We start from the raw sequence: 27130 nt of genomic DNA, 5'->3' as shown, positions 1-27130 counted from the left end.
TGGGTCTTTAACATCTGCATTTGACATAAGAGTGATTCTGCTTGCTGAGAGCTGGATTAGCTTTTCAGTCTTCTGCTTCCTATGCTGTTATTTCTTACCCAAGAATGCTATACCAAAGGGTCAAAGAGACAAAGTCGACTTAGCAGGCATAGTAGTAGTTTGAAAGGGAAAAAGAACGTTTGTTATAAAATTAGAAATTTCACTCTGGTTTAGAAACTATTGCCAAATTGCTAAGGTTTTCTCTCTAGTGGAAATGAGATGAAACTGACTGCAATGCCACACTCTGACAATGCACTGTATTCTTGTTTTTTGAATTTGTAATGTTTTTTTGACATTTGAATTCCATGTAATTTCACTTTAAGACATTTTGAGATCACTGCAAATAGTTTGTCATGTTGTTGCCACTATTTCTGTAAAATTAATCTTATGCGAATTTTCAAAAATATATTTCAATAAGAATTGTAATTTTCTTGTTAAGCTAATTTCTGATTTTACTGAAGATATTGATGAGAAAATTAGGTTGAAACTTACTTTATTGTGCTGGTGTATATATATACATATATATGTTATGATTTACAGAAAACATGAAGTAACGAGAGGCAAGTACTACCCAATGACTTTTCTTATAAATAATATCACCTGTTCTTTTGGAAGACTTTTATTTCTTATACAATGTATATGAATTCAAATGTATTTATGCGATAGAATATCTTTCAAAAAGCACAGGCTAAATTAGAATGCCAGAATATGAATAAATAGAAATATATATTAATAATTCCATTCTTCTGATAAATGTAACATGCCCCCTTTGGAGAGTACTGCATATGATTGAAAAGGCAAAGGTTTTATTCTCTCTTCTAGCATTACTGTGCTTCAGTGCCCACAAACAAAAACAAACTTAATTATTTCTCAACTAATGTTGAAACGTTGTTTCTCTTATTACACATAGGAACGAAATAAATTCAAATCAAAAGTGATATGAGCATTATCTTAGTATTTAAGTATCTTTATGTATACTTTTTCATTTAATTCCTTCATTTACTTATTTTTTTAAAAAAGTAGTTAAATAATGTATAGCATCTCAGAAATTAGAAAATATAAAACATTAAAACATTAATCACCACCTTCTTGAAGTAGACATATACACTTTAGGAATTGCTATGATAAATCACATGTTTTAAAATGGCTGCATTTAAAAACTCTACATGATTAAATAATTTGATTAAATAATTCATTCTTGAAAATATAAACAATTACATGATTTCGTTAAATAATTTATTCTTTTAGAAGTGAATCATGAGGGATTGATGCAATTCTAAGCAGCATCTTCCAACAATAAGATCAAAAAGAAGCTTCAATATTTACTCACACTGCATGAGAAATTACACATAATAACAGCAATAATCTCAGCAGTTAATATTAATTATGCTCTTACTATGTGACAGGGATAGTTAAGGATTTTATAATTTCATTTAATCCCTTGATAATCCTAAGGATCAAATATTTAATATTAGAATTTAACAAACGAAAACATTGAGATTAAGAGAGAATAAATACTTTGATTTGAACAAAATTTAAAATTATGCCAATTTCTAATAGGTGGGCAATGTAGAAACATGACCCTTGAAGCAGGCTCCAGTAAACTACAGTGTCTGAAATGAATAATTTAAGTTAGCACTGTACTCCTGCTCACAACTGTTCTGCAACTATGAACAAACTGGACAAATTTCCCCTGCCCATCTCTTGTACACTTTCCCAGGGACAATAAAAAAGGGTCAAGATAGAAATGTAGGGGAATAACTGACGCATATTCTGCAAATTACCTTATCTATCTATCTTACATGTCGATATCTATCTTAAATATCTATATCTATCTATATTAGAATACTTTTTATATACAAGCCAAAACTACTTTCAAGATATACCAATTCAAATAAATATCCCAATATTGATAAATATATATGAAATGAATTAAAAGAAACTGTAAATTAAGAGATTACTTCATGGAGTGTTCTTATATGAAATCTTCCATCCTCATTTCTTCCAAAAATAAGCCACATGACTTTGACCAAGATTAACTGGTCTGAGTATTAATTTCTTCATTTTTGAAACTAAGAATTTATATTTTATGAGCTCCAAGATTATTAATGTTCTGACTACAGGAACAAACAGTAAAAAGTTAAAAATAGAAGTGATGCTAAGTGAAAGTATTAATTTCCTGACTTCATAAGATAAATATACAAAGATTTTATTACATTAGGCCATTCAAATACACACATAGATCCTTGACTAGCTATATATTATTTGAGTTTATCATGCTAAATAGTTCAAAGTCCCTTTGTAAATTTGTTATTTATTTAGATACACTTTCCTTTCTATGTAACCAAAATTACAGAAATGTATACCTCATTTTTAATCTAGGTAACTTAATTTTTAAAAAATAAATTAGCTCAGTTTTCACTAAATAGCAAAGCCTAAATAAAATATGGTTTATTTTAATCTCTTCTATAGTCCTTTTAAATCTTGAAATTGGAGTTAATCCTTTTTTTTGCAACTTTCTCGACCAAGAAGACCTTATAAATTCTCAAAGATTTTATAGGCTTCTCTCTCTCTAGCCACATTAAATTTCCTATTCTCTGGAATTCTATACTCAACTCTTAATTATTACTATACCTTTTCTGTTAGGCGATCTCATTTGTTCTTAAAAATTTATCTGTTTTGTTTGTTGATAATACGAATTCTAACTTTATCCCAAGGCTCTTCCAGTTTATAACTGCAGCCTATTTCTATATTCCAAGTCTTTCAAATCACCATACCTCAATGCCATTTATGTCTTGACTTAGTTGACAGCTAATTATTAACACAACTCATCTGCTAATTAAAAACCATAGAGTTTTCTTTGTTTTACCATTTCCTTTTTCTCACCACTTCCTATCAGCTGCTTTGGTATCTCTTTCAAAAATGCTTCTCATATCTGTCTATTTCTTTTCATGGCTACAAGTAGATTTCTTTGTAGTAGTCATCATTTTCTCTTCTTGTGACAGTGTACCAGTCTAATTCTTCCAGGCCTCCTGCTACCCTGTCATAAGTTTTACCATCATAAATGCCACTTTATTAATGTCACTATGAAACTACAAACCTCAATGAGAACGCTAATCATAACACTACTTTAATTTAAAAACAAAAAAGTCCAAAACAGCCTGATGGATGTGTTAAATAAACAATGGTACAGTCACACAATAAAATATGATGCAGCCTTTTAAATGATGACATAGTAGACCTACATTTATTGATAAAGATATTTATATTTTTAAGCAAGAAAAGCAAGCTAGAAAATAGTATGAATACCTATATCACTATTAATAAGTGAGTAAAACATATTACTGAGCAGACAGCTCCTTGAAAGCACAGAGTGTCTTACTCTAAAGTCTGGTGCCCTGCTTTCCTGCTTGGCATAGGCCAGGAAGCCATGAAATAATTGAGAAAGGAAGGGAGGTAGAAAGAGAGAGAAAGATAAGGAGGTAAGAAGGTAAAAATCTATGACTATAATAGAAATAAATATAATAGATAAAAATCATGAACATTTTAGAATAAAAGTGATAAATAACAATCAATTGTAGTAATTGTATAATTAGCCCATACAAATAGCAGACTCTCTTGCAAAATATATCATTAATATAAATTTCAGATGCACATCTTGAGATGTGTGCGGGTGTATGAGAGAGTTAAGAGAGTCAGTTTTACTATTCTTTCTCTTTTCATTTAAAGATTTGGATAGAAAAGCTATAAAAAAAAAATACAGGAAGAGCCAGTATATGGACATGCTATTTAACTTTGTCATATAATGTTTTTATGCCCTTTCTCTAATCAATTAAATTAGTTTTTAATGTTAAATATCACAACAAAAACATCAAATTTAGTAGAAAATTTTGAAATGTCTGCATTTTGTGAGGTCCACATGTATTCATAATGTACTTGCTAAAAAATGTCCCTGCTGATAAAAACACAAAGATACATTTTCTGATATATAGTCTATAACTGCCTTTACTTTGATTTTTCTTATCTGCAATGCTACTGTTGGAGATGCTGTAATTGAAAAACCTAAAAAAAACATGATATGACACCAAAGTTTATCATTCCAAACCTAAATAAATAGACAAGTAATTTGGACAAACTGGTTTTCTGTCAACTATTCTGTTTTGTCACAGACTATAAAATAACGCAAACATAGAAAATGAAAATGTTTTCATTTCTTCATTGAGAAAGAAGCTGAGGAATTATATTTTATTTATTTTTTATTATTTATTTTATTTTATTTTTCTAGGCGAGGCAACCCTTGGTTGACCTCACAGATTGCAAGGACCTTGTCAGTTTACAGTCCCTTATTTTTTATTTTTTACACCTACTGCACCTGATCTTCTTAGGTGGTCTCCCATCCAAGTACTAACCAGGCCTGACCCTGCTTAGCTTCTGAGATCATATGGAATCGGGCTTGTTCAGTGTGGCATGGCTGCAGACAAGCTGAGGAATTTTAATCTTTAGTCTTTCCTCAGAAAGTGTCTGGTTTATTTTTCTTACTTGAGAATGCAAGGGAAGGCTATTTCATCTTAACTTTATTAGAAAGTATCATGTTTTATGAAACAAAAATATCAGAATATGCTTATTAAAACTTGTTTTAAAATATATAAATATTTGGAGTGTACTTTAATAGCAGATATTTAAACAAAAATATTTATTTTAATATAAAAATCATAATAAACTATTTAATAAGTAAAATTGTCTCTAGAGCTACCAGACTCATCTTTTCAAGAATATCAAAGTATGACACTGATTTAATTATACTTGAATTTTTGAGTTGGAATAGTTTATAATACATATGCATGTTCTAGAGTAGAATCTATAATCTCTATTTAAAACATATGTAAATCAGACTTCAAAAAAATTGTGATTATGAAAGTGACCCCTAGAGGTCAGATTCAAGATTCTCATGCTGACCAGATCTATATAAACACCTGTAAAAAAGTAAGACTCAAGTAAAGTGTGAATTTGTAGATATAACTAATACAAATAAGCAAAACCTTTTTCTTTTAACTTTCAAAAACAACAGGTGAATTAAAATTTTTTACTATAGATTTTATGTGAGTTTCATCCCTGGTGACCTATTGAGATGGCAAAGTTAACAACATCCTTATTTCAGATTACATAGTAATAAAGGAAAGATATTCTATCACTCTCAAGTGCTTTCTCAGTGTCCAAGTCAGTAGTTTTCAATCTTTTTTAATTTTTTGCTAACAAATGACACATTAGCTTTGTAAGCATGAGACATGCACATGAATATATTCAGAGTTTTAGGTTTTGAGAAGTCACAAAATAATTGTACATGAAAGTTAAGAAATAAATAGTTTGCAATTGCAACAACTATCAATGGCATATGAGTAATGACTTGTCATAATGGACTATGAGATAAGTGAGATAAGCCATTGGGTAAGTGAAATTGTCAGCATGCTTGTTGTAACTCTACTCATTTCTCTTCCACTCAAAGAAGTATATTCAATGTAAGTGAGAATAATATTATTACTGTAATCTATATTTTAAAATCTCCATAAATTAATATTTGAAATAATAGTTGATTTGAACACACCACTAAGAATAATTGTGTTAATACATGAAACTTGTCTAAGAATGTGATGCTCTGTGGCCACAGGGAAGTATTTATATGATGACTATTGGCCATGTAAGGCAAATCTGAAAATTACTTCCAACTCAAAAATAATTCCAATCTAAATCCCCCAAATATTTTTTGAACTAATATACAACCCATTTTATTAATAACTGTGTGTCAATTAAAGTATTTAGTAAGGTATGCTAGAAAGATATCCGAGATAACGAAAGAAATCCAACTAGCTAAAGTCTTCTCACTTATTTATGGACTTCCTGGTATTTGTTTCCTTTTAGAAACTATGACTGGTAACAAACAATGTTTGAGGAAAGACAACACCCCAAGCTCATTTCTCATGAAAGAAGTAAAGGTTGTCAAGGTTTTTATTTTAAAATATGGAAAACTTCCTTGAGCCATAAGTTAATATCATAAAATAATCTATTGCATTGGTGTACTTCTTTCTGTATTATCTTTCCACTTACAAACGGATTACTTAAATCAAATTCATGAATGTCTCTTTTTCTTCTTAAAAAAAAATCTTACCATTTCTAAATAAGTCTTTCTTAAAAATCTTGTCACATTAGCATTTAAATATCTTCAGTAGCTCCCCATTTTCTAGGAAAGCTCTAAATCCTATTGTTTGTTTTCCATCTTACTTGCCAACTCTTATTAAGGCATAATGCTTCTGTGAAAAGCTCTCTATTCGGTTTAGGCAGGTGTTTTGGTCTGCTTAACACACCTGGCTCATTACCAGCTCCTCACCTTCCTTCCTTCTCTCTGGGAATTACTTTGCCCTCATAATCTCCATCCAATGATTCCTTATTTTCTAAAGCCCTATTTAAGTTTTCTGTTCTCTTAAATCTTTCCTGATATCTGTATCTTTTATTCATTTTCCATGTCCCTGAAATACAGAGTATCCAATTTATTCTACATATGTCATGAAAAATGTGTACTCCCTTACATGTATAGCTAAAACATCCTGTGGTCAGCACCAGGTTTTATTTATTTCCTCAGTAGTTCCCACACCATTTTAAATATTTAAATATTTTAGAGGTGCTTAATACAATTCTTGATCGATTGATGAGCACCAATCGAGGTTACTAAGCAACCAAATTAAGAAAACTATTGATGAATAGTCACCTCTTGATTATCCAAGGCTTAGGTATAGAGTGTATGAATTTCAAAATCATTTTCACACATTTCTATTTTTAATTAAAAAAGTTTTTATAAAAGTGGTACTTTTAGTAAGTTTTAATTTGGTCACAAGAATGATACAGAAAGGTAAAATATTGGAAACATTTGGTAGTATTGAGTAATTTGTCCATGGCTTTCCTCTATTAGCAATAAAGTAAGGTTAGTTGACTCTACAATAGGATGCCCATGTGGACCCATATTCTAAGACCTATTACTCACAGTCTTGTGGGTAAATCATATATGACACAGGCACTTATTTTAAAATATGTCCTCACACCAGATGGTAAGCCTAATGTTTTTGTCCATGATATGAATAAGCATAAATACATCTCTTATCACACTTCTGTAAATAAAAACTGCCCTTTTCTTTTAGCACTGACACATTTTTTTTTTTATGGATTCACCTATAAGAAATCAGGAGATGCTAATAAAATGAGGTTGAAATGTTTTACAAATCTAGCAATAGAGCAGAAAGGAAGCACATTTAAAAAACAAACATGAGGTTAAAATACCATGGCATTTGCATTTGGAATATCTAAGGGGAAATGTACATGCATGCATACACACACATACACAATGCTTATTTTTTAAAAGAGTTGTAGAAAATCGTCATACAATGGCATTGTTAGTTATTTGAAACATATGGGAAGAGGCAGAATCCTGGAGTGTAGTAACTCTGGAGGGTTTAGTATTAGAAGATGGAGGACATGCAGTGCCATTCAATCAGGAAAACAGGTTTGGCAGGCAACAGTTGTGGCTGCTCCAACTTCCCTCTCCCAGCAGGTGTTGCTATGGCACAAGAATAGTCTCTGAGGGATTCAATAGAACACAAAATGTAAGATGAAAGAATAAAATAGAAAATCATTCTCTGAGTGGCATTCATATTTTTCCTGCTACACAAGCTACAAAATCAGTTGCAAATAAACAGGTCCTAACTTGCTGCCTCATAAGTAGATAAGTTACTGGGAACTTAGGCTAAGGTTATTTAGTAGCCTTTGGTTAAGTTTAGTTTTCAAGTATCTTGAATTGTTATGATGTTCATCTTATTTGGTTTTCTAACTTTAGCTTATGATGAGATGTTTTCTAAAATCATTAAAATAAATCTGTATCAACAAGAAAATTTTCTACTAACCTCTTTGAGAAAAGATATGAAAGCATACTTCTTTTTCTTTTAACTTTCCTTCCCTGACTTATTGTATGTGTTTCTTATGCACTGATATACATAAATGAATGGTGATCACTGATTAAGTATGTGAAATATCACCAGTGGAAACTTTTTTTTCTTTTGAAACAACTATATATTAAAAAAAAAAAATCTAGAAGCCAGATAGTTCTGCTTGCTAGCGAATCAAATTATATTAAAATTTTAGCAAGCTAGGAATCTGGATTATACTGAGATTGTTGGAAGAAATAAGGATTGCAAAACAAGCACTTGTTTTTTTTTTTTTGCAACAAGAATTAAAACATTCAATAAGTTAATAAATTATTTAATTACTAAAATATTATTGGTTATTGAATGAAGACATAATCTATAATTATTTCTGGAAAATAAGGGATCAATTCCTCAACTCTCCACTGTTAATTAAGTTCTATTTCATGGTTTTTTTTAAATAATGCAGAGTAAGTTTGGAAACTGTAGTTGTTTATGTATAGCAATGGGTTAATAATTTTAACTTTAAACACTGAATACTGTATCCTAAACAGTATTATGCAAACTAAAATTCATTGGCAGGAAATAGTTCAAAAGCTTAAAAGTTAGTTCACAGATCCCCAAATTCCTACAATTCTTATATTCTATAATATATCTGTGTCCTTGCCTATTCACTCTTAAAAATGGTGCCATGATTTATCTAAATACATTTATATGTGCTGATAAATGCACTATCCCTTTAATTAATAGTAAATGCTATGAGAGTAACAAAAGCAGGACTATATATACAAAAACTTATGCCCCATGCTATAGCTAATATCAATTCATTTTAACACACATTTTTTGAGCCTCTTCAATAGGCAAAAATGCTTAAAACTGAAGACACGAGACATAAATTAGGCCATTCACTACCTTCAAATATTATACTATGCATTATGGAAACTGATCATTAGAATGGATTCTTAGTAACTGATAATTGTTCATAATCATTTTTTAAATAAGAGGCCTTCTTTTAATAGACATGGAGAGTTTGGAAAGTTTCTAAGTGGACGAGATTAGAAATTTGACTACAGCTCAATGCCCAACTCGTTTACTAGCTATGCAATCTTGGGTTATCATAATCTGTTTTATCATCTGCAAATAAGGCTAATGAAAAGGAGAATTTAAAGATAAAATGGTGTAACGCATATTAGAATGTCGTAACTGTCAAGTACTTGAGTTGTTTAATATACTTGTAAAGAGCAAAGTTCAGGTCTGGCAGCCAAGATTCAGATCCTAGCTCCACCACCTACTGGTTGCGTGACCTTGAGAAAGTTATCTAACTTGTATCTCTCGGTTTACTCAAAGTAAAATGAGCATAATCATAACTATTTTAGATTTTTTTTAGGATTAAACAGTATAATATACATAAAATCTTGAGCACAAGGTCTTGCATATGGTAAACACAATATATGTTATATGTTTTCTAATCAATGCTTTTTATTAGTACAATATCAATAACTACATTTTCTTATTATGCATATATTTCTATATTGAGAGCAAAGATCTTGTTTTGTTCAAATCTATGATGTCTCAGGTACTGAGCCTGGGTACACATAAGTCAAAGAAATATTTTATAGATAATATATAAATATATATTTACACATATAAATAAACCTCTTTACTATTGTCAGTTGTCATGGAGACACGCATGCATTTCAGATGAGGAAACTATTTGAAGAATATTTTGGAAAGGACAGGAATGAACCTTTTTAATCTGAATAGTCAGCCATCCAAGGAAAGAGGTTGCAAATTTCTGCCATTAGACATAATAATTGAATTGGTGTATTTGGATATTATCATAAAATGCCACATAATACAGATATCTCAGTTCTCATTCTATTTCTGTGAAGTAGTAAGGATTGGACATTTCTAAATACATCTATTCCTCACTTAGGAGGATTACAAAATGTCAGTGCTGTCCATTTTCACAAAGGTCAGGGTATTGCGATGAAAACCAGAGACCAGTGAGTTAAAAGAGTTGTCTGATCATGTTAATTATGTGATTGCTTTCCTGGGGATAACAGAATTCTAAATTAAAAGGATAAACTATAAATTATATATCAAATGCATTTTATGAAAGCATAGAAAAAGAAAAATGCTTTAAAGAAATCCATAATTTATTTTACTTTCTAGAGCAACTGTGGTCGCGGTGGTAAACTCTTCAATGCAGAATGGCTAGAAAAATCAATTTACTTCTATAATAAAAAGGCCATTTGTCTCCTTGTAAAATCCATGTGACATTGTTAGGCCTCTTATAAATGATCACACTGGACAATGTCTGTGGTTTACAAATTCCCTAATTACACCACTGATTGTGTATCATTGAATGTGCCTTATCCTGTGGAAACAGACACTACCACCATTTTAATAAACATTTGGACATAAAACGAAGCTGGCTCTTTCATGCTTTGTCAAGAGCAAAATGAAACAACCAGGGAACACAATGTTCCATCAACAGATCAGGGGCACATGTTCTTTAGAGCAAATGAAGTTTAATTAACAGATCCGTTAGTAGATAACTGGTCAATTAAAAAAATAGGAGAAGGGTTTTCTTATACACATGAAGACTTTATTAACAAATATTCTACCAATGCATGAGTACATTTTATGATCCATTCTGTCAGTCTGTAGAAGTATAGAATGCTACAATAAAAATATGGGCCTAATTTTAAAACCACATAAAAACTCATACAATGTCACTGATCAGAATGATACATAACTTATTCTGAGCTAATATGTGACTATGAATAGAGTTTAGTACTACTTTATTAATATGGTTTTACATTGTATTTTATTCCTAAGCAAGAATATTTCCATTTAAATGTCAACTAAATATATTTTGTTTACAAATATTATTTAGACAGACTTGGTAAAAGTGAACTACGTATGTTTCATTTATAGTAGACTGTAATTCATACTAAATGCATTTTAGATGCAGACATTTGAACTGCTTGTCATTTTATCATTTCTACTTCACATATTTAAATTACCAGTATATTTCATATTGTGCATGAAATCTTTTCTTTTTAAGTGCAGTGATATATTTCTAGTTTCACATCTTTTTAATTTAGTCATTTTTTACTGATAGAACATTTCTAAAATTTGGGAAATGCTTATTTATTTACCTGTAATATACTTGAGAAGAGTCTGGTGTCCTCAATTCTTCCCTTCCCCTGCAAATCATTGTCATGTCCCCTTTTCTAAAGCTTTCAGTCCTGTTCCTAAGCTGCCTCTTAGGCTCACTTTCATCCAATAGGGCTTCTCAGGCTCCAATTCCTTAGTCAAAGAGGTAAGAAGGCAGACACAATATGATTTGAGGTTTCTGAGAAGGATTCATGCATCAAAATTACATTTCTCACAGCATATCTCTGGAGCCTGAAATCTCATTACTTGCATTCATTCCATCGAGAGACTGGGTTTTACATAAAGAACTTGGGTTCTGCAACCAGAATTGACCTATGTTCAACACTTTACTCCACTCCTTAGAAACTGTGAGGCCTAGTAAAGCTACTTATGCTTTCTAAAGCTCGTGTCTCATCTGTAAAATGGGCATAATCACAAAACTATCTACTTCAAATGGTGTTCTGAGAATTTCAAAGAAGTACTCACTATAAAGTATTTAGCCCAGTAACTGGAATATAATAAACAATCCAAAAATCTTAGATTTTTTCTGTAAATAAGAATTCTATGTTATATGGTCTGTCATTTACTTTGAAATGCTTCAGCATGTACTAATGCTTTATTTCTTAAACTAGGTGTGGTTATATAAGCTGCATGCTTGCAATTCATGTGTTTTCTTCTGTGTTTCTGTTATACTACTATAAAAGTTTTTTTTAAAAAAATGCTTCATGATAGACAATGTGATCTATATTTATGTGTTATAAGTTTTAATACATATTTTAGTGTTAATGTTACTATTTAAATTATGAAACTCAGGAATATACACTCCAGATGTGGTTAGGTAGCATTTTAAAGACCCAGACCCTGGGTTCACTCTACTTAGAAAGCTAGAACAAGACAAGTATCATGTTGAGCTGCACAAGAGGATTTTTAACATAACAAAACATTAAAAGTGGTCTTCTTTAATAAAATGAATACTGTTCAAGTTATGTGCCTAGGTTAGAATAGGGTAAAGCCTTGCCCCACTTTTGTGAGTGGAATTTGAGACTGGCAAACAGGACCTAACATCCTAAAACTCTGTGAAGTGTTCTTAGAGTAAGAGAGAGTATTGTACCCTCCATCAAAAGAGAACGTAGTCATGTGATTCAACTAGAATGTTACCTGAATCCCTTTTAGAATATTTTAAAACCTGCCTATGGTGATTCATTCATACAAGGCCCTTGTCCAAGTGTGTAACTGAATAGCAGAATCACCTGAGATAGTAAAGGGAAATATCCATTTCATGTAAGATGATACATTTTACAGCATGCCGCAAACTCTTACACTGGAATTGGAATCTGAGAATATAAGCTTAAGTTAGGATGTGGCTATAGGAAGTGAACGAGTACCTAAGCTTTTGAGCCCTCTTTCCCTCTCTATAAAATGAAAGGCACTAGGTAATCTATAAATATCCCTAATATTTAAAAACTATAATTGTAAATAATTGAGACATTCAGAAATCTTTAAAAAATATTTTAGAAAAAAGGAATCTGGGGATCTGCACCAATAATTTTTAATTTAAAAATAGATATTCAGAATTCATAAATATCCCCAAATTATGCCACTGAAATCTCACCTGTAATGATTTTATAAATTTAATCTCTTTCTTAATCTCATTTATATCCGACAATGAAAAATGAAAAAACTAAGACTTAAAATTAATTAGGTCATTTTGCTATTCATTTGTAAACAGATATAGGAGTAAAGTTTTTATACTTATGGTAGTTCTAATTTATATTTTGAAGCTCCCAAAAGAAATAGCTTTGATTTAACACATTCCAAATTATAAGAAGAAACTTAGATATTACAAATTAAATCTATAAAATAATTGTTCTATTTAATGTCAGAAAATCTAGGACTCTAGAGCTTTGGCTATCACATAGAGCAAAATGGTATTGAAACTGTCAATCTGTGGATCTAGTATTCATGGAACTTCTATTTACTTCTCTGTTCCTCAGTTGATAACGGTAGATTGGTAGTGTCATCTATGAACATAAAAATCTGCTGTGTTTAATTACATAAGTAGAAATATAATAGCACTTCCCACATCTCTTTCTTCTCCTGTAGTCAAAAGATCCAGAGTAAGTTTCACTAATAATGGTTTACATAATATACCCTAATTTTTAGTCAATTAACTATAAATTTGATAGAGACTTTTTTTTTATCAGTTAATGAATAAATGTGTCATAAGTCTTTCTTTAATTCTTTACTAGTTCTTATAAATTTAAATGCAAATTGTGGGAATGGTATTCATTTCTCAATTGAGTAAAGAAATCTAAATTCGGTCATTTAAAATTCAGATAGTTCCTATCTCCTCATTACTTGCATTTATCAAAAGATGAAGGGTATAGAAAGCATAAATCAAGTATTCTTTCCTATTTCTCATTGACCTGTTCTTATTGTAATGTAATCTGGGAATTTCAAAAAGAATTTAATTGCCAAGTGAAGGAAATCCTCAACACATGACACAGCAACTAGACAAGAGCTAATTAACCACTGTTAAACCATAACTTGTAAGGTGGAAACTTTGTTCTTATATTTAGAGGAAAAGAGTTGGGTATTTGAAGATGATAATTAGAGGAAAATGGTAAATTCAACATTATTTCCATAATTATATAGATTCAATTTTATGTGAGAAAATTCTAATATGTAAACATGATTAATAGTTATTGAACTATTATAGAAAATTGAGAATTAATTCAATGCAGCCCATCTTTGCATTTATGCTTTCCCCAAAAATAAATGGTAAAAATATTGATATACTTTATATTTCTCAAAACAAGCGAAAGCTTACTGACAAGGTCAACTAAAAACATTTCAAAAATTCCCTCTCATTCCTTTAAATGATCTCACTGAGAAAAGATTACTTTGTTACTTTCTGTAAATCTTGTTCTCTCTCATTTTTCCTTTTATTCTCTCTCTCCTTTTCACCCTCCCTCCCTCCCACCTTCAGTTGACAATCCTTTCACTTAAAGGAAAATAAGAGCTCACTTCTATTATCAGAATCTATGCATCAATATTAAAGTACTTGGGATAAACACGATCTTTCACACAAGCCTTTTCAGGCTGATGAAAAGGTACTGAAGGCTCTAAAGACACTGTAAATACAGGAAGTTTTCCACTGGATATCCCCCTGTTCCACACAAATTGAAGAGTTCTTTTTTCTTGATATCCACTGACCATTCTTTTTTCATTTTCCTAATGGTATCCACTTTTCCCCACCGTCTCCTTGGATATTTTTAAATCTTTACTTCATGTTCTCTTCTTGGATAAGTTCATCCACATCTAATTAATACAATTGCTTGTGAAGTCCTTTTTTTACTTCTGACCTTTCTCCCAGTCAACAAACCTAGTTTTCTAATTGGTCACCAAAAGCAAAAGGATGTCTTACAAGCACTCAGCTACAACTAATCCCAAATCAATCTGTCCCCTCAAACCTCTTCTATAACCTAAAATCTCTTATTCAGAATGTGACATTACCATATTCTAAATAACCAAGGTATAACATTCTGGAATGAGAAGACTAAAAGCACAGCATACTTTGAAAGAGATTGAAAAATTCATCTAAGCAAATGGTTTTCAACTATGTGGGCTTAATACTGTGTGCACACCTATATGTGTGTGAATTTGAGTAAGAATCTTTTGTCCAACTATAATCTTACATAGAAGTCCTATATATAAAAGAGATAAATGTTTAACTCTGATTGAAGTTAGGTATAGGAGGTCAAATTCCCAACTAATGAAGCGGGTATAGGAGGTCAAATTCCCAACTAATTATTTATCATATTCCAGCATTCAGTGGCCCTTGAGAATATTAAAAAAAAATCTTTAGTTAATATTGGAATAGCACTTGGAAATCAGTAACCCAGCTGATCCCTTTATTCCATAGATGAAAAGTTTTGTGGTCTAGCCAGACCCAAGATCATAAAGCTATTATGTAGTAAATTTGGGCCTGGACCCAAGTCCAGGGTTCTACACCACATTAAGCTGCCTGATGTCAGTGAAGCATTCTCTTAAATTCACTCAAGAGCATTGGTCACTGACTTAACTGCCCCTTAATGGGAGAGGTTGTGAGTATGCCACAGCACTTCATCTGATTCCTATCAATCTCTTCAGCTGAATAAATAGTTTCCCTCCCCAAACACACACTTCAATCTGCAGGCTCTTTTTTGCTGAAGTTCTTTTTTTTTTCTCCATTCTATTTCCTTAAACTGTTTTTTAAAAATATTCCAAAGCTATAGTGGAGACATAAGAAATCTAAGATGCAAAGAGGTTAATTTCTCAGATGAAGTTCATGAGCAAGTCTCATGCTTTTCCTATTAACTAAACATGTTGTATCTTTTCCTCTTACCTTACGTAAAGTGTTGCTTATGCCCACTGCCTTATTACTTCCTAATAAAAATTTTCTATCTTGTCTCACAAATTTTCTCTAAATGACTCACTGAACTCATCCTCGCAATGCAAACAAAGGTACTCTATACTGTTGGGGAAACAGAGGAAAAGTTTTCTTTGATTTCTCCACCATTCTTCCTCTAATTTTCTCTTTTTGGAACTCTGCAGATTTATCCAATGAATTGCTCCCCAAAACACGGATCTGATCATACTGCTCCCTTGATAATATTCTTTGGTCATTCTTTTTTCTGTTAGTGAGATATAACTACATTCATTTTTTTTTTTTTTTTAAGATCTAGTGTCATATAATTCTCATAATCCAGCCCAGAGGCTACCCGTCCTATGGAACTTTTGCTGACCAGATTCAATACTTTCATCCTGTATGCTTCTGTATCACTGACAGTTTATAAAGCAAATACTAGACCTTTTCTGTTACTAAAGTTTATCAAGTATATTCTAATGAGGATATAAAATCCATTATGAATTAGAACCTATACATTTTTTCATTTCTTCCAATATCTCCTTTCCTATAGTGGTTGTTGAACAAATATTTTTTTAATTGAATGTGTACACTATTTTATGAATTAATCTCAGGACTGTGGATGACAGCTATACTAATTTCTCTTTGATATATAAGAACCTTTGGTATTATTCTTACTTGCATTGTCAGTTAACCTTGCCTCTTGAATTTAAAATTCCAAGCCTCAGTCTTCTTCCACTAAGGACAGTTTCATTAAGGCTGAGAGCTTGTGAAATATACAACAAATAAAAAGAAAAAGTGATGTGAGCTGTAAATACTGTTTATTTCTTGTGGTGGATTTCCTATCTTCATTAAGAAAACTTCGGAAGTTTTAGGAGGTCTTTGTAAACTGCTCCCAATTGATCCTTCATGCCTTTATTTTGTATGATTTAGCAATTTCTCTCTTAGGTCATTTAGCACATTCTAATATGGCACTTGTTAAGCCTTCTGAAATTATCTTTACTCTAAAAACATTCAAGCATGAATTTCTGACTATTTAAATGGTTGATGTCAAAGACAACAGAGACCTAAAATAAGCTCCAAACACCATAATCTCTATCAATGCTACATGAAGCTAAATGATAACAACAATAATAATACAAACAATAATATTTGATGTGAAAAATGACATTTTTTCAAACTTAAGTGTGAGTATAAATATCTTTAGAAAACTTTGCTATGTCAGCTATTTTTCTTCTATTTTTAACATATAATCTGAATAAAAACCATATTATTCAAACATAGATTCCAGAAAAGTCCCTTAGACACTCCAAACATTTCCAGATTGTTGTATTTACACGTCTTTGTAGAAAATCTTCATCAGCCACTGAACAATGTAAGACTAACATAAGTGAGCAGAAGAAATAATCTCAAATTATTAAATAATTTTTAAATAAAAAGAACGATTAAGGATTAAAATCTAATTTCAAATAGGCAATGTTAAGCATAAAATATTCTTGGTAAATTTTTATATTCCTAACTATGAATTTATATAACCATGTCTACTGTATAGGCTAATGTTAATACCATCCTATACTGAAAACACAAATTAAAGGAATTAGGTATCTCTACAAGCATGCATAGCCCAATATTTCCTAAGGAATATTCTGTGTCCATGGTCAATAAAAAACAGTATTTCACAGTTCAGTGTCTCTCTGGGAAATTTACTAAGCACAATAGCAATTTAAGGCTCTAAGTACCACGGTAAAGATATCTGCTAGCCATATTTTGTTCAAGTCTCAAAGCTATAGGTAAAGAGGAAAGCCTATGAAAAGAAAGTTGTAAAGGTTGTAGAAGAGATAATTCACTTTTTTTTTTTTTTTTTTTTAGGGTGACAGTTTCCCTATTGACATGCTACAAAACACGCTATGCTTCTTCCCGGCCCTTATCAAGGACAGTTATAATACCTGGTCCAATAAACACAAAAATCAACTGAGAGTAAAGAAGTTTCAGCCCTTACAGTAAATTCAGTTTCTCTGAGCTAGTCCTGCCTGAGGCCAGTATGAAAAGTAGCCAATTAGCTATTCTGAAAAGAAAAAAATAACTCCATAATCTGGAGTCTCTAAAATTCAGAGGGTATCTCATTTTTTTAAAGTTGAGTTTTTTCATCGTCTCCTCAGCCAATTAATATATATAGAATATATATACACAGAGATAAAAGATATATAGATTGACGGATATAGATATATAGATACATAAACAGAGACAAAAGATAGATGAAAGAGGTCACAGACAGAATAGAGATAGGAGCAGAAAATCTTCTGTTAGGAATGAGACCAGAAATTGCAAAGTAATCTCAAGATTCCTTGCAGCATAATTCTAGAATTTGGATCAACCTCACAGACAATGATCAGTTTAACCAAGGACTCAATAACAAGGAACAAAGAAAAACTGAAATTTTTGCCACTATCTATAGAAAATATATTAATGTTTGCATAGACAATAGTTAGTTACATGCAGGTTTACCTTAAATTGCTAATAAGTCCATAGAGTTCAGAATTTTTACTTTATTTCTTAATAGGATTTCAAAAGTCTAGATTAGAGATCAGCACAATTTGGCCTGTGGGAAAAATATGGCCCACCGTCTGTTTTATAATTAAAATTTTATTGGACATAGCCATGCCTATTTATTTTATTGTCTGTGTCAGCTTTCCTACTAGAGGAACAGAGTAGAATAGTTGAGACAGAAACTACATGGTCTGCAAAGTCAAAATTATTTGCTATCTGACTCTTTAAAGAAAATTATGGCTGACCTCTGTTCTCTATCATTAATTTGGAGGTCTTGGATTGAACCTCACAATTTTGGAATCAAGGAGGCAAAATTTTCCTGTGTCTAGTAACTCAGGAACCAATGACATAACTTTTTACTATATGGAAGCTTCCTCTGATCAAAGCATCATCAGGTCTTACAAGTGTTAGTCTTATTTATGACTTCCTCTTACATAAAACAATCAATTATTCCCTAAAGTTATTCTAGAGACTTCGGTTTTAAGCAGCAGAATTTCATGAGTTCCTATTCTTTAAATAGAAAGGGTAAAGAAATTAATCTAATGAAGTGAACATAATCATTTTTCTTTTGTCCTATGTTTATTATTCTTATTACTTGTGTATCATAGCCCTACATTATCAAGAAATTTTGTTTCACAGATGCAAATACTCGTGAAGACATTTGCGAACTATCGTAATTATAGTAACCAGTCAGATAGTCAGCAGGAAAGCCAAAATTTCAAACTAATTTTCTCCATTGGTCACCTCTGTGTACCTATGCTTCTGCTGATATCTCTGGTTTAATCCTCTAAATCTTGTTCTATTTTCTATGGTATAAAATGTTTGTGTTCTCTAACAAGGGAGAAAAACATCATCAAATCAGTATTGAGTCTCTGCTATATTTGCCCACCAGATGACTCACCATAGGAATTCCACAGATCACCAGTCTCACTGTTTACATTTTCTAGACGTGATGCAGATGCTTCTGAGTTTACTGTAAACTCACAAATTTGTCAGGTCATACAAAAGAATACATGAAAACTAACGAGCACCTAGGGACTTTACCATGAAACAGCACTGGAGGAAGCAATAAAATATTTTTCAGCAAGCGCTCTGAAAATTAAAAAAATTACTATAACAATTATATTTATGTGAATGAATAACAACCAAGTGACAATATTTTAAAAGTTGATTTAACTGTTGCCAGAATTTTAGGCTAAAATTTATATGCATTTTTTAACAAGTATGTGAAGAATTTTAATTTTATAAAATTGAATTGTAACAATTAAAATTCCAGTATATTTCATTTTTAATTGATAAATTTACTACAATGTGTTTTTTAAGTTACCTTCAGTCTGGTCAGATAAAATATAGCTTAAGTAATGATAATAATAAAGTTGAAAAACATATATAACTTGCTTGTATTAATATCGATTATTATTAATCCTATAGTAAAAACAAGAAATGAAAGAATCACATAATATTGCTGGGAATTTCTTCATTCTCTGGTATGTTTTGCTAAATGTACCCTCCCTCTACTGTCACTATCACAGTGCTACTTCATCAAGATTTAATTCAAATGTCATTTTTCTGTAAAACTTTCTTGCGCCCATATTGACACAAGCATTCACAATTCCTGCAGAAGTCCGATCACATTTTAAGCACAGTTTCCTTCCCACTGTTTATTGTGCCTAATTTCTAAGTCATCTGACGACTAAGTAATTTGACAACTTATGTCACAAGCTCCTTAAAACAAGGCCCATTTGTCCATTAACCATATAACATAGAGCCAGATACATAGCAATAATACAGTAAAAGAATCTACAAGAAACACAACTTTTAAATTGATAAGACAACAAATGTTCACATAAAACAATTTAAATGTTTATAGAATCAGGAGGAAAAAGTTAATAATGTTTAATTAATGTGAAAATAAGACATGATCTATCATCACCTATATCATAGTTTTTATTATTCAGTCAAATGCATGAAGCAAACTCCAAAATACATAAAACTTCTCTCTTCAAAGTTTTTTTCTAAAATCAAATCACTGTTTTTTAAAATATGAATAATTATGTATACTGGGATTTTACCTTCCTGATATATTTTATATTTCAATTTGAAAGTCCTCAAAAAATATCTAGAAACATGACTTTGTCATTTTTAAAAAATTGGTTTTCAAACTGTATTAGGCAGAAGTGCCTTTTGGTACCTCTTCCTCATCTTAATAAATTTCACATATGTCTCTTAAAATACAGTAACAACTAGGAATCAATATAAGATTTTGTATGAAAAACAATAGGTTCAGAAAAAAAAATTAATGTTTAAAATACACCCTAAAATAGTTTACATTTAACATAAAGAAAATGTTTAATGCATAAGAAAACTGGCCATTTGGTTAATTCTAAATTCCCTTAAATCGTACTAATATAACCAGCAAAACTCCAAATTTAAGAGGTCCTCACATGTTTACTTATGTCTTGATGTAGTGTCCTCTCTTTGACTTCACTCACTCACTTTGGGGGAATTTCCTCTGAATCCTATATGGTTCATAGAATTAATATGGTTCAAGATTTTTCTCCATGCTATAAGCTTGTTCATTCTCACTATTCAAACTCTATGCCCAGTAATATCTCTATATTTCAGATTAAAGCACCACTTTAAGTGTAGTCTTCCATTATGTGGGGATAAAAATTATTTCTAGTGCTATCAGTCGAACCAGGCAATTTCAAATCTACAAAACTTTATACTGTACTCTAGTATTATACCCTACTATAAACAAAATGGAACATCAGCCAGTTTCAGCATGAAGATAGAATATATAATCACCTTCAGTGAACTCATCCTTTAGGTTAAACATCATCTTCTCCAGGCCTCTCTATCAAAATACAATCCCTTATGCAGGCCAGCCTGAGGGGAATGCTGTCTGTGCAGCCACTCTAAGGGTCCTGTGCTTGGTTTAATGTTCTCATGTTGTCATTGTGAAATTCTTATTAAGTTCTGAATAAGAGACTCACTTTTTAATTTTCACTGTATGTCAAAAATTATGGAGCCAGTCTCGCTCCTGAGAGTGACAACACATTAAATCATAGTATAAATTGGCCTGTTAAATAACTTCTTAAAGTCAGCAGAAAATTACAAGCGCAGGAAGAGAGACATCAAATGCCTATCTTGCAGAGGTAATAGGAGGAAAGAAAACTTTAAAGAAAAGCTATGTACACAAATTAGTTCATCTTTTTATTTAATAAGTATTTATTGAGTACCCACTAAGTGCCATGTATTGTTCCAGATGCTGAGATTGCAGCAATGAACAATACAGACAAAGTCCTAGACTTTGTCTTACGGAGTGTTAATTCTGAAAAGGAGACAGACAATAACCAAGTCTGTCTGTGCTGAGTGGAACAGCAAAGGGGATTGTTTTGGAGGAGGTCTTAGATTCATATATCAACTTTATCTCTAGTATTGTTTTGGTAACCAGACAAAATAATAACAGTGAAGAAACTTTAATCGTATAAGTAAACTTTTATTACTATGGCATTTTTTGAGTATTTTCTGCATTTCTGATGATCTTTTGGCATTTTTCTTTTAGGATTTTGGGAAATTTCATTAATCAATGCTAGTTATCTTCTCTACTTTGTCATTTACAATAGATAGTTTCAAATAAGCAATATAACTAGTATATTTAGAAATGAATGTTAGGGCTCATTTTGTGATTAACTATATAATGCTCCTTTCTTCTCTTCATCTGTGTTCCTCTTGTGTCTAAGTTTAACTGTATATGAACTGTGCTCCCATCAGACAAGTCTGTTTAGATAAGAGCATTAATTCTTTGGATCTAGTTTTGTGTTGCTGGTTCTAAAAAAGAAACAAGCTAACAAAACCAGGCAAACCATCAAACAAAGCAACACTTATAATTAAGCGTAGATCAATTCTGGAAAATTGTGCCTCATCAATAAAGATGAATGATCCTGGATCTTACAAAATTGCTCCTACTCTTATGAGAAATATCATATGTGGGATGTCACCTAGCACACTGATGTAGACAATGAATGAATATCTGTTGATTGAATGAATACATAAATGAGTGATGACAGACTGAGCATATCAACAGCTTTTTATTAGATATCCTAAAATGAGTCCATCTCCTAGTGTCAGCACCAATTTTAAAATATAGGTTAGATTAAAAAAAATGGTTGTCGTTTATCTTGAAAAAAAAATCTGTCCAAAAAATATATCTTTCATCACCTTGACTAAGTTTTACATGAATTGTCGCTGATAAAAACTGAATATCCCTTAGAAATAATGCAGAATGGTGAAAAGTAAGCACATTTGGTTAGCCTGAAGTATGGATCTATATTCCTTAAGGAGTAAAATTAATCCAGTATGCACTGCAGTTTGGAATCATGAGAAGACACAAAATTACAGGTTAATCTGTTAACATACAAGTCAAAATGCTGCCTGACTGCAAAGGGAAAGTCATCGATTTAAATTTCCTTAAAACAGAATAAATCTGCTAACTACATTTGTGCTCTGTTTTCAACACATATTATATAAATATATAAATAAGATTATATAAAAATCTTAAAATTCAATCTAGTAATAAACTGGCAAAACAAATAAGGCTCCTTTGGAATTCTCCAGTTGCATACTGATTGCAGTTCATAGAATCACAAGGCTTTAAAATAGATATCCTAAGAGTTAAGCTAATGTGTCCTTCCATATAAAAGTTCTATAATTTTCCTCATTTATAGATGTACATTTAATTGAGAGAAATTGATAACATATTTTCATTTTTTAATCCTCCCCAAAAGAATTTCACTCTAGTATATTTTTATATTTAACCATTCTCATTGTGAAGAGATTCTATCATAAGGTTCTTCAAAAAGTCACATCTGATTACAACTTTAACAAGTTTATCATTAGTTTTTGTTGGTAGAAAACACATTTTTTCTATATCTTATATTTGAATATTCTTATATATTCTTTTAATATTTTCATCTAAGAATTAATTTCTCCTGTTTAAAATCTATGAAAATTGTCTTAACTCTTTAGACATTTGTTGTTTAACTTTATTAATTAATATAATTTCAGACTGTAAAGAAGTTTTCTAGTTAATAAAACAAACAAACAAACAAACTGGCACTATTTACCAGGAAGCCAACATCTATCATAGTCAATATTATTTAATTTTATTTGCATTATTTCTGTAAAATCTTGTTTAAATCTAAATTGAATAGAAGTAGCAATGACTCATAACATGATATTTATTAGGCATTCAAAAGGTTAGTATTTGGTTTTAGAAGACTTTTTAAAAACAAAAATGTTCTTAGGTCGACTGAAGATTATTTCGTCTGGTAACCATTTAAGGAATGATTCTCACTGTGAACATCTTTTGCATCATAATATGCTTCTTACCTGTGCTGCTGGATATATTAACATCAATACTGATATCAGATATTCCTCCTCCCTTCAGAGATGCTACACATGTGTATGTCCCAAAATCCGTGAATTTTAAATCAATGATGTCCAAGTTTGTGGTTCCCGGGGAGACATCTGGATCAGTCTGTGTAATAACCATCCGCTCAGAACTTCGTAATGGACGACCATTTTTAAACCAACTAAATGTTAACTCCTCAGAAGGGACAGCTTCTACTTGGCAAGATATTTTCACCTCACGCCCAATCTGGATGTTGTCATCTTTGTGATAAGGATCTGGTGTGATCCAAAATCGTCCTTTTTTTAATGCTAAAACATAAAAATTCCATAAGTAGTTAGTGTTACTTTCATAATGTTAGGAATTTATTCACTCTAGGTAATTATCTCTCTGGAGTGAAATAAGTTAAACAAACTAAAATAAAATGTATCTATGTTTATTGGTTATTTAATACATATCAAAAAACCTCATTTAGGTAACCTGTAAATAACATAAAGACTTAAGTCATTTAGAGATTCTAAACACTGATTTTTATCAATTAGATATTATTTTCCAGTGGTATAAAAAAAAAATCCTTTAGGTCTATATATGATACTTAAACCTTGCTGTTATTGAACAAATGAGATAACCTGTTTATTTAAAGTTATTAGGATTCAGAGTTAAAAATAATAGTATTAAGCACAATTCCTTACTTATATCATTCCTTAATTATGGCACAACTTCTCAAACAACTCAAATATTGCACAAATATCATATTAAAGAATTTTTTTCTAAAGTTGCACCTATATACTGACCCAAACTAGTTTGGTAAGAATTGAGTCGGTTCACTTTATGAGACATTTTCATATATTGAAATAACCTGAAACAAAAAAAATGTTTTCTTCTTCAAAATATTTGCTACAACTGCTCTATTCAACCGTACATAGATGTTTCTAGTTAAAACTTTGCTGGGCTCTCTCATGCATATGACCAAAAGAACCTCTTTGCAAATGGCTTAGAAAACATGCTGTGTTTATATCCTAACAGCAGTGTTTTCTGGCGCCAAGGCCAGTGCTGTTCTCACAGCCTGTTTCAGTAGTGGTGACTGCCAGAGGCTGCTGGGGGAGTCTCTATGGGTTTCCTAAGGGCTCCAGTTCTGAACTTTGAATGACATCGTAGGACTCAATATGGAACAGAGTTTGCTCCTTTTTATAGCAGTGATTCTCTTATACACATACATTTTTCTTTTCCGACATCCTGTCCACTTCCCTCTCTCTTAACATCCCTATATAATGATATGTAACATATTCTGTGAAATATAATAATCAGAATAAAAATTATTCATTCACTTTTACTATTAAAACTAAATATATAATGACATTGGCAAAAATGATATGAATTTAGAGAACTTGCAGATACTGGAGGCCTTCTAATTGCATTTTGGGTAAATGTCCCTGAATTTAACCCGATTTTCCTCAGTTGGTCCAATAAAGGCCAGGAAAACCATAACAATCTATAGAACTATGTAAAAGTGTGCTAGAGATTAATACATTTTTAAATTTTAAAAATTTTGCTTTTATTTATTTTTTTACTCTAGATCCCCAAATATTTTATCTGTTTTCTTGTTTGCATCTCAGTAAGGAGCAATACAAAAACATCAAAAACAATGTTTTTATCTTTCTTTTTATTCAAAATATATATATATAGGACTCCTGTTCAGGACTAGACACTAGGCAATGGCCTTATTACATGAGATGAACAAAATATTCCTGACTCTCATGCATTGTAAATTGTGTACTCATTGATTATAGTTGATTATAGTCCAGTTTATACACCCAATACTTATAATAGTTATGTCTGTAAAAACCACATGCTGCATATATGTGAAATTTTTTATAAGATTGAGAAAGTCTGAATATCATAGGAGAAATTTCCAAAATATTAAAATGCACAAAGCTTCAATCTTAATAAAAACATCAAAAGACAAATATTTAAATCACATTCTTATATTGTTATTGGTTATATTTTTCCACCATAAAATGCAGTTTATTAACTTTAGCTATTCCTTTATCAGTACATATCAGAACATTATCTTTATCAGTACATGACTTTAAGATAAAATTAGGAGAAATTATAGTACCCTATTACCTAGAGTCATATATTTATATTTTAATAAGCACCAAAATATGACTTTATAGTATCTAGAAAGGGAAATGTGCTGAAAATCTCTATATCTGGCTACAATATTTAGTATATAGTATTGTGCATATATAATTCGAATGTAATTAAATTTCTATTGCACAAAGCAAATCATACGATTATAGAATATACCTTTTAAAAAATAAATCTAAAAATTATTATATCAGGAAACATTTACTTTTGTTAGTACCATAACATTTAAATGAGAGTTTCCTTTCATTTGGTAAGAATTTTCCTTATCTTGTTTCTGTAGAGAAATGATAAATCTAAATAAAAATTTTAAACAAACAATTCACAATTTTGAATATTTAAATATGTATATTAATGTATCAATAGCTTCACATGGGCATACGTTCAGAATAAATTTAATTCTAAATTTATGTGTTGGTTGACATAAATGAACACAACAAAAAATGCTGATGTTTCAGTCAGTGATTAACACTGATTTACTAGCAGTTATTGTTTTCCAGCTGTTTTCTGCATAGTGAGATATTAAAGTGATTCTGACATTGAGAGAACTGCAAACTTTACAGACAAATTAGATTTAAACTATTAAACAATTCAAAAGCCACTGATAAAAATATATGAAATTAGTATCTACATTTATGTGCTATGGACAGTTTTACTCATGGAAAATAGTTTTTTAAATCCAATTTAAAAAATGTTAAACATTTCAAATCTTATAATTAACTAGTAAATAATACTAAATATATGATTATATTTTTGATAAAAAGCAATATAATCAAGTGAGTTTTTAAGTATGAATTCATTGCCACAATATTTCGTGATCTTGAGATTAGATTAAACATGGCAGAGTGAGAGATGTCTCCAGATCTCTCTCCTTGAAACAACAATAAGCCAAACATCTAAAACTCAACAAAAAACACCCAAACTGCACATCAGCACATCTGAGCATGGGATCTGTGCATAAGAGCTACCACAGGTCAGAAACCTGTGTCGGGAGGTTGACTAAGAGAAGCAAAGAAGCTACCTCTCGCAGCCGCTGGAGCTCCCTGGAGGGGGAGGGGGAGGGGAGAAGGTGTTGTGACTTTCCTGAACAGCCCTGCCTGGGAGTGCTGTGAGTTCCACGTGGCTGGTGATAGTGCCCAGTCATCAGGACAGAAGGCAGAGAAACAGAGATGGCAGAAAAGCATGGACGGCAGAGAAACAATAATTGATTATCACCGGCTGTGGTTGCGAAATCAAGGCTGAGCCGCACACCCCATCCCCCCAACTCAGAAGTCCCCTCTCCCCATACTCTCCTAGACCGAACAGTGTGGAGCCCCAGGGGAATCTGAGCAAACGTTACCGAAACTGTCTCTGACACTAACAGGAACTGAGACTGAGGGTAGCAAGTGTGATTAAGCATCTACAAGAAAAAAAAAAAAGAAATTATTAAGACTTTATATAAAGCAG

At 31.3% G+C, this 27130-nt stretch overlaps 1 protein-coding gene and 1 pseudogene across 3 annotated transcripts in view; both read right to left on the bottom strand.

The window, feature by feature from the left end:
• Positions 1-27130, bottom strand: part of MDGA2 (MAM domain containing glycosylphosphatidylinositol anchor 2) — a 772964-nt gene that overhangs the window by 170009 nt on the left and 575825 nt on the right. For all 3 annotated transcript variants that reach the window (XM_039856637.1, XM_039856638.1, XM_039856639.1), the window contains one exon: positions 23518-23847. In XM_039856637.1, the coding sequence (XP_039712571.1) occupies positions 23518-23847 (330 nt within the window). The remainder of the gene's footprint in view (positions 1-23517; positions 23848-27130) is intronic.
• LOC120597968 (uncharacterized) lies at positions 4400-4518 on the bottom strand (annotated as a pseudogene).

This window comes from Pteropus medius, unplaced genomic scaffold (genome assembly GCF_902729225.1).
Source record: "Pteropus medius unplaced genomic scaffold, Ma_sr-lr_union100, whole genome shotgun sequence".
Lineage (NCBI taxonomy): Eukaryota > Metazoa > Chordata > Mammalia > Chiroptera > Pteropodidae > Pteropus > Pteropus medius.
Note: the sequence above shows the minus strand (reverse complement) of the source record. Positions and strands in the feature narration are given on the sequence as shown.